At 37.9% G+C, this 18,581-nt stretch overlaps 1 protein-coding gene across 1 annotated transcript; it reads right to left on the bottom strand.

Annotated features, from left to right (window-relative positions):
• Positions 1-2,797: 2,797 nt before the first annotated feature.
• On the bottom strand, positions 2,798-18,016 carry LOC102739094 (flavin-containing monooxygenase 3). Its single transcript, XM_081824588.1, has 7 exons — positions 17,807-18,016; positions 14,372-14,534; positions 13,995-14,137; positions 10,669-10,868; positions 7,341-7,696; positions 5,040-5,112; positions 2,798-4,323 (listed from the first exon to the last, which is right to left on the bottom strand). The coding sequence occupies exons 1-7, from the start codon at positions 17,930-17,932 to the stop codon at positions 3,981-3,983; spliced, it is 1,404 nt and encodes a 467-aa protein (XP_081680714.1). The 5' UTR covers positions 17,933-18,016; the 3' UTR covers positions 2,798-3,980.
• Between the last annotated feature and the right edge of the window lie 565 nt (positions 18,017-18,581).

The raw sequence follows: 18,581 nt of genomic DNA, 5'->3' as shown, positions 1-18,581 counted from the left end.
ATGCAATATCTTAGAGGTGTGGGGGACTCACGGGACACTTAATTCCTTATTATAGACACCTGAGATATTTCCAATATTGTGTTATTAAGCACAATAGAATAGGAAAAATTAATTGAAAATGAATTATGTATTTAAAAATACTCAGGGAAAAGATCATGACAAAAGGACTTTATGTATTTTTTATTCAAATAAACAAAGATTAATTCTATAGATAAAAATGCTTATATACACATAGTTTTGCAAGACTTTGACTTGGAGTAACAAAATAACCCATGTGTGAAAGGCCAGTGTTAGATATTCACCTTTTAACTAATTGTCTTGAGAGCAGATTGTTTTCTACTAAATCTCCTGGCCTTAAGACAGCAGGAGGTTCCCAAACTCATGTCATATAACTGCTCCAAGCCTCTGGTGGCCTCTGCCACCAACGTAGGCTCTAGTCAGTTGGCTTTGCTACCTCACTTCAATCCCTGTCATTTGGCTTTAGGAATCCCTCCCTTCTCTAGGGTCTGACTCCTGCTTTCCCCTCCAGCACCAACCCAGGGCAGATTTGACCTTGTATTAGTCATGTCTTTTTAGTCAGTATTTTTGATGCTTTGACATCTTGGAGCCTTGCTGGATGTGGCAGGACTGCCCTTTCCAGGGCTAGCTAATCCGTACAGATAGCAAAAAACTCACCTAGCCCAAAGAGTGAGGCTTTCATAAGCACAGCAACCCATCCAGAGCTCACACCCCCAGTGCCTTCTCTGCTGGCTTTCACACTCCAGGTATCAGACAAATAAGGACCACCCCTACACCCCAGAGCCTGCTGAAATTATTCAAACCAGCCAGTCCTAAACCTGCTTACGCAGCCTCCCCTGTTCCTTCTCATAGAAAAAAAACCAGATTCCCCCCAAAAACCAATAAAGGCTCTTGCCCAGGTTTTCTCTTCCCTCTGCCTCCTGTCTGACCCTGGTGACTGTGGTGTGGGCATGCCTCCTGCTCTTGGGATCTGTGAGTATTAACAACCCATCTTTCCAACGGCAGTCATCTGGTCTGTTGGCCTCACCATACCCAAATAATAATAAAACCTACACTTTAAAGGACCCACCCATAGCAAAACAGTTTCTTATCACCTTACACTTAATGCTTTGTGTCTGGAACATTTGACTGAGGCTGAATAATGCCTGTTTTCAACAAGAATAGCTAATATTTATTGGCTGCATACGAGGTGCCAGGTGCCGTTCCAAGCACTGCGGGAACAGCTGTGGACAAAATGTTTCTGCTCTCACAGAGCTTACTTCTAGTGAGGGGAGAGATCACTCACAAACACATGGCGACTCTGTCAGATGCCATGGGAAAAACGCAGGACAGGAGGTAGAGAGTGACAAAGGATTGTATTTTTATATAGAATTAACATTTGAGCGGTGACTGGAATGAACAGTGAGGTTGGATCATGTAACATTGAGTTTGCCTGGGTAATTGCATGTAGGGGAATATGCTCACTTTTTTTTTTTTAAGATTTTATTTATTTATTTGTCAGAGAGAGAGAGTGCACAAGTGGGGGGAGTGGCAGGCAGGAGAAGCAGGCTCCCCGCTGAGCAAGGAGCCCCATGTGGGACTTGATCCTAGGACCCTGGGATCATGACCTGAGCCAAAGGCATACATTTAACCGACTGAGCCACCCAGGCATCCCAATATACTCACTCCTTGAAAGCCCATTTGGGGTAGCATCTGGGACACTATCCCAGAAGATCCAAGAGTCCTTCAAAGTGAATATTCCTACCTCCGATCATTCCTACTGAAGGAGAAGGTAAAAGAAAGAACAAAGGGAAAGAAGGAAGACAAAGAAGTTAGAGAAGGAAAAAGGGAGAAAGAAGTAAGAATAATAATAAGAAAGAAGAGGAAGATAAAGTGGAAGGAGAAAGGAACAGAGGAATGAGAAGAAGATAGGTAGATACATACATTGAAGTTTGGCTTAGTATTTGGCTAACAACTGCTTGGTGTCAGAAGCTTGAAACCTCTAGAAGGGCTGAATAGCCAAAAGCCTGCTTCAAATTCCTGCTTCCCATCCTGGAAACTGGGTGCAGTCAACAACCCTGTGATCATGCAGTTCAGCTTTGGATCTAATCAGCATAGCTGTGTCTGCTACAAAGACAATTTTTATTCCATTGTATTCGTAATATCTGACCCATGTACTTTTAAGTCCTGGTAAGAATTTTGAGATGAAATTGGGAGTGAAAAGATCTTTTGTGCTTCATATATTCAAATTGTATGTCCATTAAGGTATAAGTATATATTTAATTTTATCAGTAAAATATGCAAAAATGAATGATTGAAAATCATTACTGTTATGTGTAGAAGTAATTAAAACATTGGCAATAGTTCAATTTAGCATGGAAATAGATTGATGTTAATAGGACCATTAAGAGAATGTGTTTGCTACATTAGTTTAGGAAGAATATTATGTCCTTTATGATTCAATTAATGTTTACAAAAACTTAAATAATCATATGAGGAAAAATAACAGAATTTGGATTATATCAATTTTTTTTAAAGATTTTATTTATTTATTTGACAGAGAGAGAGACAGCGAGAGAGGGAATACAAGCAGGGGGAGTGGGAGAGGGAGAAGCAGGCTTTCCGCTGAGCAGGGAGCCCGATGTGGGGCTCGATCCCAGGACCCTGGGATCATGACCTGAGCCGAAGGCAGACGCTTAACGACTGAGCCACCCAGACGCCCCTGGATTGCATCAATTTTATATGGAATTTATTTTATGTACTAGCATTGATAACATCAAACAAAATAAACTCTATGGGCTGTCATTAATTTTTCATTATTTGATTCCATCGAGGATATGGAGTTTCAAGAAAAGTTCTGTTTCACTTGGGAACATTTGGGAATATTTCACATCTTGTGAGAAGACCTAAAAAGCAGAATGTTATTTTGCTACCTTAAACAGTTAGGGAAAGGGAAATATTTAAAATTGTGTACAACAACATCCTTGATAGATCTTGGCTCCAAAGACAAAAATATAAAGAGAATTAAAAAAAAGAAGAAAGTATTACAGAAAAATGTGGTCTTCTGTCCCTTTCCCATATATGTATCTTGTTGTTTCAGAAGTGAAAGTGTAATAAGAAATAGGTGACGTAACCAGAGCACTCTGGTGACTGATGACATGGACAGATCTGCTCTATGATGTCAAACTTTAAAAATGTTAACTATCAAAATTTTAACTATACAATGTGATAATACTTTTAAAAAATAGAACTTTAGATTTATGCTGTTACCCCAAAAGTTCATGTAATAAAGGTAGCATTCGATTGTGGTCATGGCTTTGGTTAAATGTTTATTTTTTTTAAGACATTTCATTCAGCTAAAAGGTATATTTAGTGTTCTACTCATTGTTGTTGATATTATTTTGCTGCTACATGTTGGAAAGTTTGTGTCCTTATTAAGAATATAGATATGCTAATTTACTTCTTGTTAGCATTCATTATAGACCAGGTCTCCATGGCTCCAGGTCTTTTTGGCCAGGGATCAGGATGCATTGCCTGGGGAATTTGGTATAAACAAAAATAGAATTAATAGCCAAATTCTCTACTAATCCTCCTGCAAATGGTTTGCAGGGGTGGCTGGAGAATATCATAACTATTCTGCTGAATTTGCTCTCTGTTTAGATTGAAGTATGTAATTCAAACCTTGATTGAAGGAGAAAAGGAATCACATCAAAATGTTTTAGGAGACGGTTGAGGTTAGAGTTGAAGAGCATAATTCTGATGATGAAATGTTAGTGGAAACCTAAAGAGAAATGATTAGTGCTCCCTTTAGATTATCACATGACTCTTAAAGAGGCTTATTTAAAAGCCTGGAAATAGTACAGTTTTATTGACTAATGCCTGCTGAATAAGAAAGTAGGAGGTGTGAAATTCTTAATTTTTAACTAGAAAAGTTCCTTCCTGGGTATTGTCAGTAACTTTCAGAAGCCTGGAGGGAATGATAATTAGATCAATGCAAAGAAAACAGCAATGAACAGAACAGGGAGAACGAAGAGCCTGACCCAACGGCAAAGCAAGCAAGGCTTCTGAGGGTTCCCGACAGCTCTTGTCTTCGTGGGTTTCAGGGTCCGGTCCCACTGGGTCAGGATGGCATTTCTGGCTCCTGGCCACTTCCCTGGGCCTACCAGCCTAAACTGGTATGGACTACAAGGGCCAAAAAAAACCTCCATGGCCAATTTGGGATCTGTGAGAAACAGCCATGGGATGTTGGGCTTTGCCCCAATGAAGGAGGCAAGTTCATCCATATAAGTAATATAATCCGTCTGTACGGTCTTGCTGGTGCCAAACCTAGAGGTGGGAAGAGGAAACAGCACTGTGGATACCGAAGCTCTGTGTACATGTCTTATAGGAACAAGAACAGGGAAAATTCCTCACAGCTTTTTATCAGAGGGAATCAACGTCAATCCTTTGTGTTGGTAAGGGGACCTTGCTTATTTATTCTGCACTTTGTAGCTTTTTCCAAGAGACCTGAATACTGATCTCATCTGGACATTCCCCAGTACTGCTCAGCAGCTGAGAAAGGCGTTTCCATCCCCATTCACATGTGGAAATTGTCTCTTACTCATGAAGTTCGTTCATGGCCACTGAGCTAATTAGTGACAGATGTAGGACTAGAGCTCTGTTCTCCTGACTATTCTCATCTGCTGAGTCATGTTTCTTAGAGCCATCTGTTTTGAGGCATCATTTGTACCTTAGAGGATTCATAGGCTGGAAAATAGAAGTCCACATTCATGCACTCCCAAACTCCTCTGATTTCCAATCCTTTCTGGGTCTTCTTTCTGTCATACATTGCAAGAGTCATGGAGGGATGAAACAGGACTGAGTCCTGTGTCAGATGCAAAGTAAATCCTCCATAAATACTTGTTGAATGGATGAACTTAGCTCATAGCTGTCACCCTAATGACTTCACTCTGGACCATTTAAGACTAAAATAGTTAGAAGTATTCATGGATTCTGATTTTTCTATGGAAACCCTAGACCCTCTTTACAATAGGTGCTCTTACCATTTGAGTTTTTTCCCCCTTTTTTTATCAATATCATCCATCATGTCTGTTACAGAAGGCAAAGTGCAAGTTCCTAAAAAAAAATGGGAAAGACATGATAATAGTTAAATAAGTCTGGCATAAGATCAGCCTGCAATTTTTCCTTCTTAATAATGATTTATGTATCACATTAGTATTTCCATTTTTGGGGGGTCATTGCCTAGCAAAATAAAATCTTGAGCAAATCAACAGGTGGTCATTTTGAGACAAACATACAAGTCATTTCCAGTTTTCTCAGAATTGAAATGCGACATAATTAAAAACCAGGAACCAAATAGCTCTTTATCTTTGTATGTTTGTTCTTAAACCAGTTAGCAGATGTTTAAAATTAGTTTTAAGGATTATATTCTAGTCCCTCAGCTGTATTTTTAAAATGTTATCTAATAGTTTATAGCCAAAGGTATATCAGCATTTCTTTTCTAGATTTAAGGAAAAAAACTTCATAGGAAATTATCCTGCTTTGTCAGAAAAAGGAATTTCCAACACATAAGATGCAGAATCTAGTCAAGTCCCAACTGTTCCTCTGAAGAGCCAACACATTCTGGATGAGACTGAAGATATGAACTGTGCACAGGTCACTGAAGATTTGGGGGAGCCTCAAGAGACCAGATCCAGGTTGGGACTGTTCAGGATTGCAGGCTCATTCTGGAATAGGTATACAGACTTCTCTGAAACCCATGCCAAAACATGCTTTTGTGCCCAGAGATACTTGAAATTTAGGGTGGTTTCTTTGGCAAATTTGGGACCACCTAGAACAAGACTAGAAATCCCAGATCTGATTGCTCAAGACATACAATGATTGTCTAACTCCCTGTTCCTGCAATTCTTGCAGGCAGGGTCACCTGAACAGCCTTTGTTGGCATGGCCTTTTTCCAAACCTTGGAACTTGTCCTGTCCCTGGGCAGAAAGAGATCAAGAAGGAAGTGATTATGCTCACTAGCCCACCAGCTACTACCATTGGGTTGCCTGTAGCTGGCCCCTCTGGCCTGGTATTTGGATTCCCCAAATTGGATTATTTGCCTTATCACTCATTTCCCCTAAGGCTGAGTCTTTGCCTTGTATATCAATTCTCTATTGATTGGGTCTCTGCACTGTCTCCTTTCTTCAGAGCCCAGGTTACAACTTATCCTAACAGAGTAGGTGTCCGACCCTCTAATGCCAGTCTCCCTGAGCCTGAACCCTAAATTCACTTCTTTCTGAGTGGGGTTTCATGCCACCACCTTCCTGGCTGTTTCTCCATGGTGCAACACAACTCTGCCTTGGAGGAAAGAGTGAAGGAGATTTAAAGGGATCACTGATATATGCGACTGTTATCATGTTGATGACAGCCTGGTGGTGAAAGGTGTCTCGGTATACATAGTGGCAGTTTCCAACCTCCTGTATAAAAGAATATTTAAATCCCAGCAAATCAGGTAGGACTAGTTACATATGGCTTCAAAGGAAGTAGACCTGTTAAGCAACCTTTTCCAGAAGTTTTATACCTCTAGGACTAAACAAACTTTGTACATTAAACTTTGACATCTTTTTTGTTCTATAACCATGGACTTTTGGTCTTATGATCTGAATCTTTACACAACTGCATTCGAATCAATATGAATCTGAGCCTCGTAACTTCTGTTGGAGGATGCTGCCCGTTTTCCTTGCCTGACTCCAATCGAATTTGTTGTTGTTGTTATTATTTTTTTTTAATACAGGAACTTAGTATTCCTCTACCTTAGAGACTGATCATCTACTACACCTAGTACTTTCTGCTTCTAATGATCCACTACTTGTTCTTATCTGACACATGACAGGGAAGAAGATAGAGCAGAAAAGACACTGCCTTTCCAGCAATCATAATTTTTTCCATGACTGTGAATATTTGAAGTTGGCTGGATATTGGCTTGGAAACACCTTCTCTTATTAACCTTTCAAACAAGGTCATTCTATTGAGTTTTGAAATCACAATTTTATAAAATTGTAATGCATTTAAGACCAGAAGCTCCAGTGTTCTCAAGTTTAATAAAAGTTAACAGCTCTAAGGAGTTATAAATCACAAAATATTTCTTGAATAATATCTTATACTATTGCATATGATAATCCAATGTGATATATTTTTAAATGCTTATAAAAGATAGTACCAAAAATACAGAATTATAGATTCCAAACTGGATGGGACCTAGGATTTTCCCCTGGTTATTAAGATTATTGTTTTCACAAAGACTCAAAGGCATTCTTATTGGCATCCCTCTTCCCCATCAATGACCTTCTTAGTCTACTCACCTTTTATTACCCGTACTGCCCAGCGGGCTTGCAAGTCAACTGTGGGAATGGTAGCCCCAAGGGACTGGACAAAACCAATCACTGCCATGGTTGGCTTCTCCAGTTTAGGAGGGAAAATGCCTTTAAACAAGATGACTTCATTGTTTTTGCTCTTAATGATGGACTCATCAAGGAAGGGGTAGTCATAACTATAGCCTGTTGCAAAAATGACACAATCGATGGCCTCAAACACCGTCCCATCCTCAAAAATGGCTGAAGTCTCAGTGAATTCTCTCACATTAGGCTTAATGGACACCGTGCCGCACAGAATGCAAGCTGGGAGCTCATCATTAAACACAGGTTCTTTCCTCAGGGCTCTGTACGGAAAATAAAGACAACCAATAGAACAGTAATATATTCTCTTTGTTTTATTGCTCCATAATAATTAATTAATAATAAATTCATAAGGAAGGAGAAAACTACCCAAGCTTTTTTCCTTGTGCCATGGAGTATCACCAATATGGTTGAAGAACAAAACCGAAGTAAGGCAATATTGTGAAATAAGACAAGTTGCCCTTTGCTGATCCTTTCTCTATTTCCTGTGATCTTTCTCTTCTCTTCCACAGAGCTCCAAATTCCAGAATCAGCACCCAGGCCCTATCCCCTGTTAAAGCTGTATCAGGAAAGATCTTAAATCAGAGTACCTGGGTATTTGGATTTTTTTTCTTCAGTTCTTATTAACTGTGAACCTTGATCAAATTAAAGCTTCTTAATTTCTCTTGCTTCATCTTTCTCATCTGGAGTGACAATAACTGTTATGCCCATCTCGGGTCATTGGGAGACCAAAATAATACAAAGATCTAGGCTGAGCTCTCTGATAGGGGTGGGGTATGAGCCCCTTGCAGACAAAGGCACAAGTCAGGTGAGGGAGGGAGTTCCAGGAATTTATACAGGCCAGAAGAAGGAGGGAGCTAGTTTGAATCTTTGGTCAGTGGAAGTCTGAAAAGGAGAGCTTTTGATTATTTTTTGTTCAGCACTATCTTTAGTGAGTGCAGATAAATCTGAACTTTGGGGTGAATGTGAATAACACTGAGGGAAAAGGCTTTGCTCTTATATTACTATGGGAGCGGTGAGAGAAAGCCACAGGGAGAGTCTACTGGGGACGAAACTGAGTCAGACAATGAGATGGGTTGGAATCTGGTTAGAAAAAGGCTGGATTCAACTGTGAGAATTACCTGCCATTTATCTTAAACCCACTGCCATCAGGCTGATGACCCTATTGCCACCTTGAAACTGCTCTTGTTAAGGCCACCAGGATCCTCAAACTGCGGATCCAATGATCCACTGTCACTTCTCAGCAGTGTTTAACACAGTTGATGGTTTCCTCCTTCTTGAAACACTGTCTTCATTTTGCTTTCAGGTCATCACCTCTCTCTCTCTCTCTATTCCTTTCCTACCCACCTGCTATTCTTTCTTTGTCTCCTGCTGAATTCTCCTCCTCTTCCTGACCTCTGAACAATGACATGCCCCAGGATGTCAGCCCTCAGACCTTTTGTCTTCTTCATCTACATTCATTCTTTAAGGGATGTCATCTGGTTTCATTTCTTAAAGTACTATCTATATTCTGTTGAATCCACATTTTTAACCTATGATTTCAATTTCCCTACTGTCTTGTGTATTCCTAAGCTGCTCAACATTCTTCTACAATGATGACTAATTGGCATTTCAACTTTGATATATTTAAAACTAAACTTCGCTCCTCCTGTGGTCTTCCACATCCCAGTAACTGTCAACTCCATCCTTGCATCTTTGCTCAGATCAAAAGTCTGGAAGGCATCCCTGACTCCTTTCTTGTTTTCACATCTGTTATCCAATCTAACAGAAAATCCTAGTTGGGTTTACCTTTAAAATATATCCCAAATCTGACCACTTCTGAGCACTTGCTGCTAACAATCATAGTCCAAGTCACCAACTTCTGTCATCTGGGTTTTTGACAATAGCCTCTTACCTAGTCTTTTCACTTCCTTCCTTGACCTATCCTTATACACTGAATGATGACCACAGCGTCAGAGTGATTTCTTCAGATTAACTTGGATCTGGTCCCTGGCTTCCTCAGATGCCTGCTCTGGCTTCCTATTGTGTTCAAAGTAGAAGCCAGAGTCCTTATGAGGGCTTACAAGGCCCAATGCCATCTGGCCATTTTGATGTCTTTTTGTTTCATCTCCCCATCCCTTTTTCCCCAGGGAGAGCAGGCCATTGAACATTCCAGTCATGGCCCTGAAGAGGCCCTGAAGAGGCAATGTCTTAACCATTTCCTCTGGGATATTTTCCCCAAACATCTGCCTGGCTCATTTCCTCAGCTCCTTCAGGAATTTGCTTAAAAGTCTCCTTCTCAGTAAGGCCTCCTCTGGGGATGCTAGCAGCACTCCCCATTACCTCTGCCTGCTTTGTTCTTTTCTCCATAGTACACATCAGCATATGATCTTCTGTCATTTGTCTCCTGTCTATTTCCCCCTACTAGAAAGTAAGCTCATGAGGACAGGGATTTTGTGTGTTTTGTTCATAGCTGTATTCACAGGGCTTAACATAAGACCTAACACATAATAAATGCTTAATAAATATTTGTTGAGTAAGTTAACTTTGATGTAAACAGTTTATAATTTGGATTATTCACCACACATCAAAGTAATTTCTTATGTGTCTGAGGGATATGTCTAGGGGCATATTATAGGAGAGAGTGAGGAAGAGGCTAAAGATGCAGGTGTAGCAGCCACATTTCAGTTAAGGGCAGGTGATGAGAGCGTAGCACAGGGAAAGTCCTGCTTTGCTTAACTGAATTTTGCCATGAAGCGAGAGGCAGTAGAGCAAGGTGGTTAAGAGTGAGGGGCTCTGGAGTCAGCAGATCTGGGCTCATTTTGAATATTGCCTCTCCCTCTGGCTACGGGACTTTGGTAAAGTTATTCACTACATTGAACCCCAGTTTTCTCATCTTTAAAATGGGGATTGTAATAGAGACCTCCTCAAAGTTGTTGTGAGTATAAAATGAGATGATGCATGTCAGAGCCTTGCTGAGTCACATTAAGTGCTTAAAACATGTTAACTATTATTATCCTTGCTTGAGGGACTAATTCCTGATTCATGATATAACTTTCCAGGTGTACAAATCTGGCAAGGAGGATTGTGAAACAGGAAATCACTCTGAATGTTTGCAGTTCTTCATCCTCTGAAATGTGAGACGTGGTTATTTCACTAATATTATTTTGATTGGTTTGGGAGTTACAACACACACTGTGAGTTGTTGACACTGAAATAAAAGTTAACAGGCACATCATATTTAACTCTGCATTACCTGTTTAAAGGCATCAAGCCATAGTTCTCATGCTTGAATTTTGCATTCATTTGCTTTATGTACCACCAGTCAGAGATGGCTGTCGGCAAGTTGTTCTTGAGGAAGGTTTCAAATCGAGTGATAAACACCATGTCCCATGGATAGCCATCATCCCAGACCCGGCTCATCACCCAGGAGCCACTTCTGGAACTAATCATGACCTTAAAAAAAACAGCAATTTAACCATTAGTGACTATTTGTAGTGGGTACTGTGGTATGTCCCTCAGATCTGACTTTTGGAATGGAGTTATTACAGTAGCTACTGGGGGTGTTACCAGAGGCAGCCCTCAGCTGTCAGTCCTCTTTGAGAGTTGCTTTGGTTGAAAAGGGGGGAGGGGGTTTTACGCAAAGTCTTATTCTCTTTCTGGATTCCCTGCCTTCAGTGTCTGTTTGATGCAGGGATATAAAGGTCCAAACTCTCACCCCAACTTGGGACAGAAGGATAGCTTTGGAGTAGGGTGGAGGGAAACTTCCTTCCCTTTCCTCAGAGGTATTCATCCAGAGAGCTCTCCCAAATAAACTTCCTACACTCCAGTCTACATCTTAGGACCAACAACCCTGCCATCTTCTCTGGGGGAGGTGACCAATAACTGAATTCTCATCACATCTTCTCTAGCACTTATCTGATGATCATTGTTTACAATCAAGCAATTATGACCCCAAAATAGGCATTTTGACTTAACTGCTTTTCCCCATCCCAAAAGAAGGCAAGAAATTTGGCATCAGAGAACCATAGGCTCAAATCATGGCTCTGCTACTTACTGATTATGTGATTTGGAGAAAATTCCTTTAACTTCTCTAATACTCAGTTCCCTTATTCATAAAATGGAGATAATAAGTATCTGCCACATCAAATCTGTGTGTGAGTTCATGCAGTGTGCTTACCATGAAATAGGACCACCATTGCCTGACATGGAGAATGTGTTCCTTAACTTCCCTTCTATCATGATAATCCATAACTGTGTAGGTTTTCAGGCACTTTTTAAAAGAATTTTTATATATAATGCCATTTCAAAGTATTTTTTATAAGGGAAGCCAAGCAAAGAAGGAGAGACTAGAGGATCAATCTGTTGAGAGCTTCTGAAATTGGTCTTTCTTTCCTCTAATTTATCATATATACAACTAATGGATGAATCTTATCTTAAAACTATGTCTTTATCATATCTTTCCTTAGCTCAAGATGCTGAAGTGATTTACCATTATTTATAAAGAAATTTAAATTCTTTAGCCTGTCATTCAATTCCTTAAAGAATACGACATAACCTGACTCCAATCTTTCTTTCCTCTCTCAATTCCTATAGTTACTCTGTTCCTTGAAATCAGATCTGGTGTTCAGTCCTCTAACACTTCATTAATTTCCTCTATGACTTTCAAGAAGACAATTGACATTTCTAGTCCTCAGTTATCTTTTCTGTAAAATGGGCATAATAAAACCTGGTCTGCTTTCTTTCCACAATCAAAGGAGCACATTTATATGCAGGCACTGGAGTACCATAATGCATTACACAAACTTTTATTGTTATATATCTCCATTCCAACAAGAAGAACCACAATAGTGAAATATGCTGTACTCACTCCTGTCTCCATCCCTTCGCATATGCCATTCTCCCTTCCAAAACACCCTTTGACACCTCTTCAACCATATGATTCATAAATATCCTTCAAGGACTGGTTCAGGTCTACCTTCTTTGTGAGGCCTGCAGTTCCATAATCAGAGCATTTAGTTCTTGAATCACCTGTGCATCCTTTTTTCCAGTGGCAGCTCTTGTACTGTTAAGAGTTTCTACTTAATTCTTGAGGTTATGTTTAATTTATATTATATCAATGTATTATTTTCCCAAGTAGATTTTACATTCCTTGGACTTCTTTGTGTCTCTATACTTTTAGTATAGTGCTTTGAACAGGTAAACAGGAATATATTTTTATACCATTTGTCCTGTCATGATCTTGCTTCACTGGTTGTAAAACCATCATTTAAAATGGACCTATGTTGGGGATACCCAGTGTGACATTAGTAGGCATAGCCTCTAGAGATAAAATTCCTGTCTGTGGGCTTCTGGGCAGTCAGTCCCTAAAGAATCTTCCAAAGCTAGTAGGTGGCATTTGTTCAAACTCCTTCTCATCCCCTTATGGGCCCTATTTGATCTCTTCTCTGTTTCCTCTCCAACCTCTCCTCATACCATTCTTTTCCAGACCCAATGCACAGCAGTGAAGGGGTCTTTTCTCAGTTTCTTGAGACTCTAAACTTCTTCCTGCTTCAAGACCTACTTCCTGGAGTCCTCTTCTGACACTGAACCCTTTTCTCAACTTTTGGCTCTCAGCTTAAATGTCATCAGCTGGAAAGGACCTTCCTCACTTCTTTGTCTAAGGCAGGTTACCCTTATTATCTACTCTTACAGCATGCTTTTTCTTTTTTTTACTAGCACTTTTCACAATTTTCACATTATTTGTGCATTTACTTGTTTAATACCCATTTGCTACACTAGACTCTGAGTTCGGTGTGAGCATCATGTCTGTTTTGCTCTCCACTTTTTCTCCAGCACCCAAGCCAGTGCTTGGCACATAGTGGGCTCTCAACAAATAACTATGGGATGACCATATGCATGAATGAATGAATATAGAACTCTATGTTGATGAAATTGTATTTAAATGTTTAACTCCTTACCAAGCTCAACAAGTAGGTTCTATTTTTATCTCTTTTATTTATCTTTATGAGAAAACTGACACTCAGAGGGATTGATGGACTTAAGAGTGTCAGAGTCATAATCTTAACCCTAAATCCATACTAGTTTTGGAGGAATTGATCAGACACATTAGACACCAAATGTCCCGAAGAAGATTGTTGAATAACATCACTCCTTGCTGATATTCTGCTTTTGTCATACCAAACTATTTAAAACTTCACCTATTGGGATGCCTGGGTGGCTCAGTCAGTTGGACTCTTGATTTTGGTTCAGGCCATGATCTCAGGGTGGTGGGATCCAGCCCTGCATGCGGCTCCCTGCTCAGCAGGGAGTCTGCTTGAGATTCTCTACCTTTCCCTCTGCCCCACCCCCCTGCTTGCACATGCTCTCTCTCTCAAATAAATAAATAAATCTAAAACCAAAACAAAACAAAACAACCCTCCCCTGTTATGGAGGGAAGCTGAGATGTATGAAACACTACTTAGTCTTCCTGTCAAGAACCCTGCACACTACTACCCCTTCCCTAGTTTCTTATCATACCTTTCAAATGGTAACTGTCTCTGTTCCTTTAAAGATAGTTTCTGAGTATCTGAGAAACGGTACCTGTTCAGCTGTGTGGCTGAGTTCTGTGGCAATATCACAGCCTGAATTCCCCAGGCCCAACACCAGGACTCGCTTCCCCTTGAATATTCCTGGTTCCTTATATTCTTGGCTGTGCAAGCATTTGCCTTTAAAAAGTTTTAGTCCTGAGTGAAAAGTAGGAAACATAAGAATCATTTGGTTTCCATTTAAAAAACTGCTGTAAAAGACTTGTGGGTGAATGTAGTCACAATAATATGGAACTTTAACACTCCAGGTATATTACATATAATAGAAGCATGTTTTAATTCAATCTGTACTTTTATATGTATAAAAAAAGACATTATCAAGATATTCATTCATGCCAGATATGTAGTTGGCAGACGAAATTTCAGCCTTACCTGGAAAGGACTCTTTTGGTAGGTTGGGGTACACATGGTGTCCAGAACAAATCAATACAGCATCAAAGATAGCTGATTCTTTTTTACCATTCCTTTCAGTGGTAACATCCCATTGGCCGGTGATTGAGAAATCAGGACGTTTATTTATACCAGATACAAGTGTCTAAAAGAAATACAGAAAGATAGCCTTCTCTATGCTAACAGGTAGATTTGGCACCAACTTGATCAAATAGTATTGAAAAAAATCCTTAACAGTGGCTTAGAAAAAATACTTAATCCATTATTAAGATACATATTATGGATGCACCTGGGTGGCTCAGTCAGTTAAGCATCTGCCTTTGGCTCAGGTCATGATCCTGGAATTCCGGGATTGGGCTCCCTGCTCCCCTGGGAGTCTGCTTCTCCCTCTGCCCCTTACCTGGCTCATGCTCTCTTTCTCTCTCTTGCTGTCTCTCTCTCAAATAAATAATAGATAAAATCTTTAAAAAAAAACTTAAAAAAGATACATATTAGAATTCAAAACTCAAAACTCAAAACATTAAATGGTAAATATATATATTTTATGATTTTATTTTATAATTTTAGAGAGAGAGAGAGCATGAGCCGGCTGTGGGGCTCAATCCCAGGACTGTGAGATCATGACCTGAGCTGAAGGCATATGCTTAACCGACTGAGCCCCCCAGGTGCCCAGGTAAATATATATTTTTATCCTTACATGGCTTTTGGGCATAGCCAGTATGTTCTGGACTGAGTGACTCCCCTCTTGGAGTTATGACTGTGAATTCAATCATAGTTTACAAATAGCATGTACCACAGGTACCAAGTAATCTGGTGGCCAATCATTTTTGTAGTAACAACTACTTCCTAACATACCTCTTTAGCTATTTTATTTTTCAATATTATTGTCTTAAAATGAGAGATATTATCTATACTCAGAGAATGAGTTCTCAAATTTAGTGTGCATAAGGATTACCTGGAAAGCTTGTTAAAGTATGGATTCCAAGGCCACAGTTCCAGATATTTTGAGTCAGTAGGTCTGGCATAGGACATGAAAACTTGAATTTCTAATGAGCTCCCAGGAGATGTGATGATATTTGGCCCATATACTGAGTAGCACTGGATTAGACTATCAATAAATATTTATTCACAGCTGAACAGCTGCCTGTTGGTTGGTGTGCTCCCTCGTCAAAAATATTTTTTCAATTCTTCTGATTATATTTGGAAGAGAACCTCTATTTGGTATGAATTGTTCTTATAAACTTTATTATGTATAGTATTTCATACATATTAAACAATACATGTACACATATCTGTATAATGCTTGTTACTTATGAAATATAATAAAACAAGCACTATGAATCCATAAAATCTTGCATATCATTTATTTAGAATAACTGGGATTATGCATTTATTTATGCTATGGTAAATGGTTCCTTTTTGGATTATAGTTTGTTTTTTTGCTGCTGGCATACAGGAATGCAATTGATTTTTATATCTTGATCTTATATACTACCATCTTGCCTAACGTTTTTATATTAATTGTTATTAAATCTAGTAATTTGTCTCTAGATTCTTCTGGGTTTTCCATGCAGAAAGTCACATCATCTGTGATGGACGTTACTTTTTTCCTAGTTGTCATTCCTTTTATATTTATTTATTTATTTATTTATTTATTTATTTATTTATTTATTCCTTTTTATTTATTTTTCTTTACTTAAACTGTCCCTTAAATTTCTTGAGACTATTGAAAAGAAGCAGTAATAATAGGGATCCTTGTATTGTCCTGGATTTTTAAGGAAATGATTCTAACTCTGCACTCTTTAGAACAGCACTGTCCAGTAGCAATATAATATGAGCAACATATGTAACTTAAAATTTTCTAGTAGTCACATTAAAAATAGAAAAAATGTATAATTTAACCCAATCCGTCTGATATATCATTGCTTTAACAAGTAACGAAAATAAACATCATTAATAGGTATAGTATATTCTTTTTCATAATAAGACTTTGAGATAAAGTGTGTACTTTATGCTTATAGCACATCTCAATTTTTGGCTAGTGACTATCATATTGAGCAATGCAGATTTAAGATAATATTTATATGTTTCTATGGATCAAAAAAATTCCTTTCTAATTTTAGTCTAGTGAGTTTCTTTTCTTTTTTTTTCTTTGCTTTTCTTTGTCTTTCTTTCAGGTAGAAATGGATGTTAAATTTTATTTAATGCCTTTTCAGATTTGGTAAATGCATTGTTTTCTTCCTGTGACAGGATTTTGTACTGAATTACATATTTATATTTCATGACATTAAAATATTCTGTATCCTTAGCTCAAACTCAACTCAATGAAGACAGTTAATTTTTAAAAAATATTTTATTAGATTCAGTTTTGAAGTTTTTCTACTAGTTTTTATGAGGGAAATATGTCTGTAATTTTCCTATTTCTTATTTTTATTTTCTTTTAATGTCAAGGTTCTAATGTCATAGAATAAGTTTGGAAGTCATACTTTATTTTTTTAGTCTCTGGAGTTTATAAAATATTGAAATATTTTTCTTGTTGCAAATTTGGAATTACCTATGGAATCTTTTCTTAATGGGAAAAATTTTAGTTTCTGAGTCAAAAGAACGCTAAATTATCAAAGGACTATTCAGGCTTTCTACTTCTTTTTGTGTGCGTCTTGGCAAGTTCAAAAAAAAGATTTTAAATTTAACCAATTTAAACATTATTTGGCAAACACTTTTATAGTATTCTTGTTACATTTTTTATTTCATCCACATCAGTTTTACCCATTTTTTAATTCCTAGTATTATTTATTTGTATCTTTGTTTCTTTTCCTCAAACTGTCAGCTACTCATCTATTTTTTTTTGTTTTGTTTGTCAAAGGATGAACTTTCTATCTTCTTAATATGCTTTTTTATTTCATTAATTTCTTTTTATTATCTTGTTCATTCTATGTTCTTTTGGGTTTATTCTGCTTTTCTTTTCTTAATTTCTTCATCTTGTTAGTTTTGGAAACTTTCTTATTTTCTAAATAAGTATTTAAGTTTATAATTCTCAGGAAAGTTTTGGTCTTTATGCTTCCCACAAATATTGATATGTAGAATTTATCATTCAGATCTAAATATCAAAATTTCCATCGCAATTTCTTCTTTGAGCCATAAATTGTTCAGAAAAAAAGTTTTGAATTTTGAAATTCATGGCTATTTTACTTATTTATTTTTTATTGATTTCTAAGTTAATGGCATTTTGGTCTAAGAACTGTATGTGGTATTTTGTAAATTTCCAATGTATTCTTTAAATCTAGGGTCAAGGAGGCCACACTGTTAAAAATGTTGGTAAATAAGGAAGAAATACTGAAAGGAATAAATAAGAATCTTCTAATAAATATAGAATTCTTCACAATGTTGCCTCAAACTAATCTTTTGACAGCATCTTACCTTAAATTGTATGTATTTCAGGAGGTTCTTTTCTTTGCAAAATGCAGTGATATATTCCTGGACCTTGCTGTTGTGCATAAAGTTGGGGAAGTCATCAGGATATGGGAAGTCTGGGAAACACATCATTTCTTTGGAAGAGTTGGTAAAGACAGACTGGTAAATGCTAGCTCTGCCTTCCTCTGCATGGTCCTGTAAATATATAGTTTGAAATGGAAGAGAGTTTGTAAATGTGTACACTTACCATGGTCAGTGCCAGTTCCAAATAATTATCACTCACCTTTACCCATAATGAAATTCAGTAAGATGAGGAATAAATTAACTTTACTTAAACAATTTGATGCTAATCAAAGGACCTTAGAATATGGAAGAATATATCTTTCTTAACATCTTTCTAAGGGAAATAAATTTTGAATTTCATTATGTCATTTTAAGAATATATAACTAGAATTAAAGAAAGAAAATTCTGATATATGTTATGATATGGATTAACTTTGAGGACAATATGCTAACTGAAACGTGCCAGTCACAAAAGGATAAATACTATAAGATTCCACTTATATGAGATACCCAGAATTATCAAATTCATAGAGACAGAAAGAATGGTGGTTGCCTGGGGCTAGGAAGAAGGAGGAATGGAGAGTTATTGTTTTTTTTTTTTTTTTTTTTATTCTTATGTTAATCCCCATACATTACATCATTAGTTCTAGATGAAGTGTTCCATGATTCATTGTTCGTGCACAACACCCAGTGCTCCATGCAGAACGTGCCCTCCTCA

The sequence above is a fragment of the Leptonychotes weddellii genome, chromosome 6, assembly GCF_054177405.1.
Source record: "Leptonychotes weddellii isolate Sample4059 chromosome 6, ASM5417740v2, whole genome shotgun sequence".
Classification (NCBI taxonomy): domain Eukaryota; kingdom Metazoa; phylum Chordata; class Mammalia; order Carnivora; family Phocidae; genus Leptonychotes; species Leptonychotes weddellii.
The sequence above is the reverse complement of the archived record's forward strand: the minus strand, read 5'-3'. Positions and strand labels throughout refer to the sequence as shown.

Coding starts and splice junctions, on each gene's coding strand:
- LOC102739094 (XM_081824588.1), bottom strand. CDS start 17,932: ATGATGTGTTTCCCAGACTTCCCATATCCTGATGACTTCCCCAACTTT. Junction 5,113..7,340: donor GGCAGTACGGGTAATAAAAG/GTGAGTAGACTA, acceptor ATTTTTTTTTAG/GAACTTGCACTTTGCCTTCT. Junction 4,324..5,039: donor AGGGGGAAAAAACTCAAATG/GTAAGAGCACCT, acceptor TCCCACCTCTAG/GTTTGGCACCAGCAAGACCG.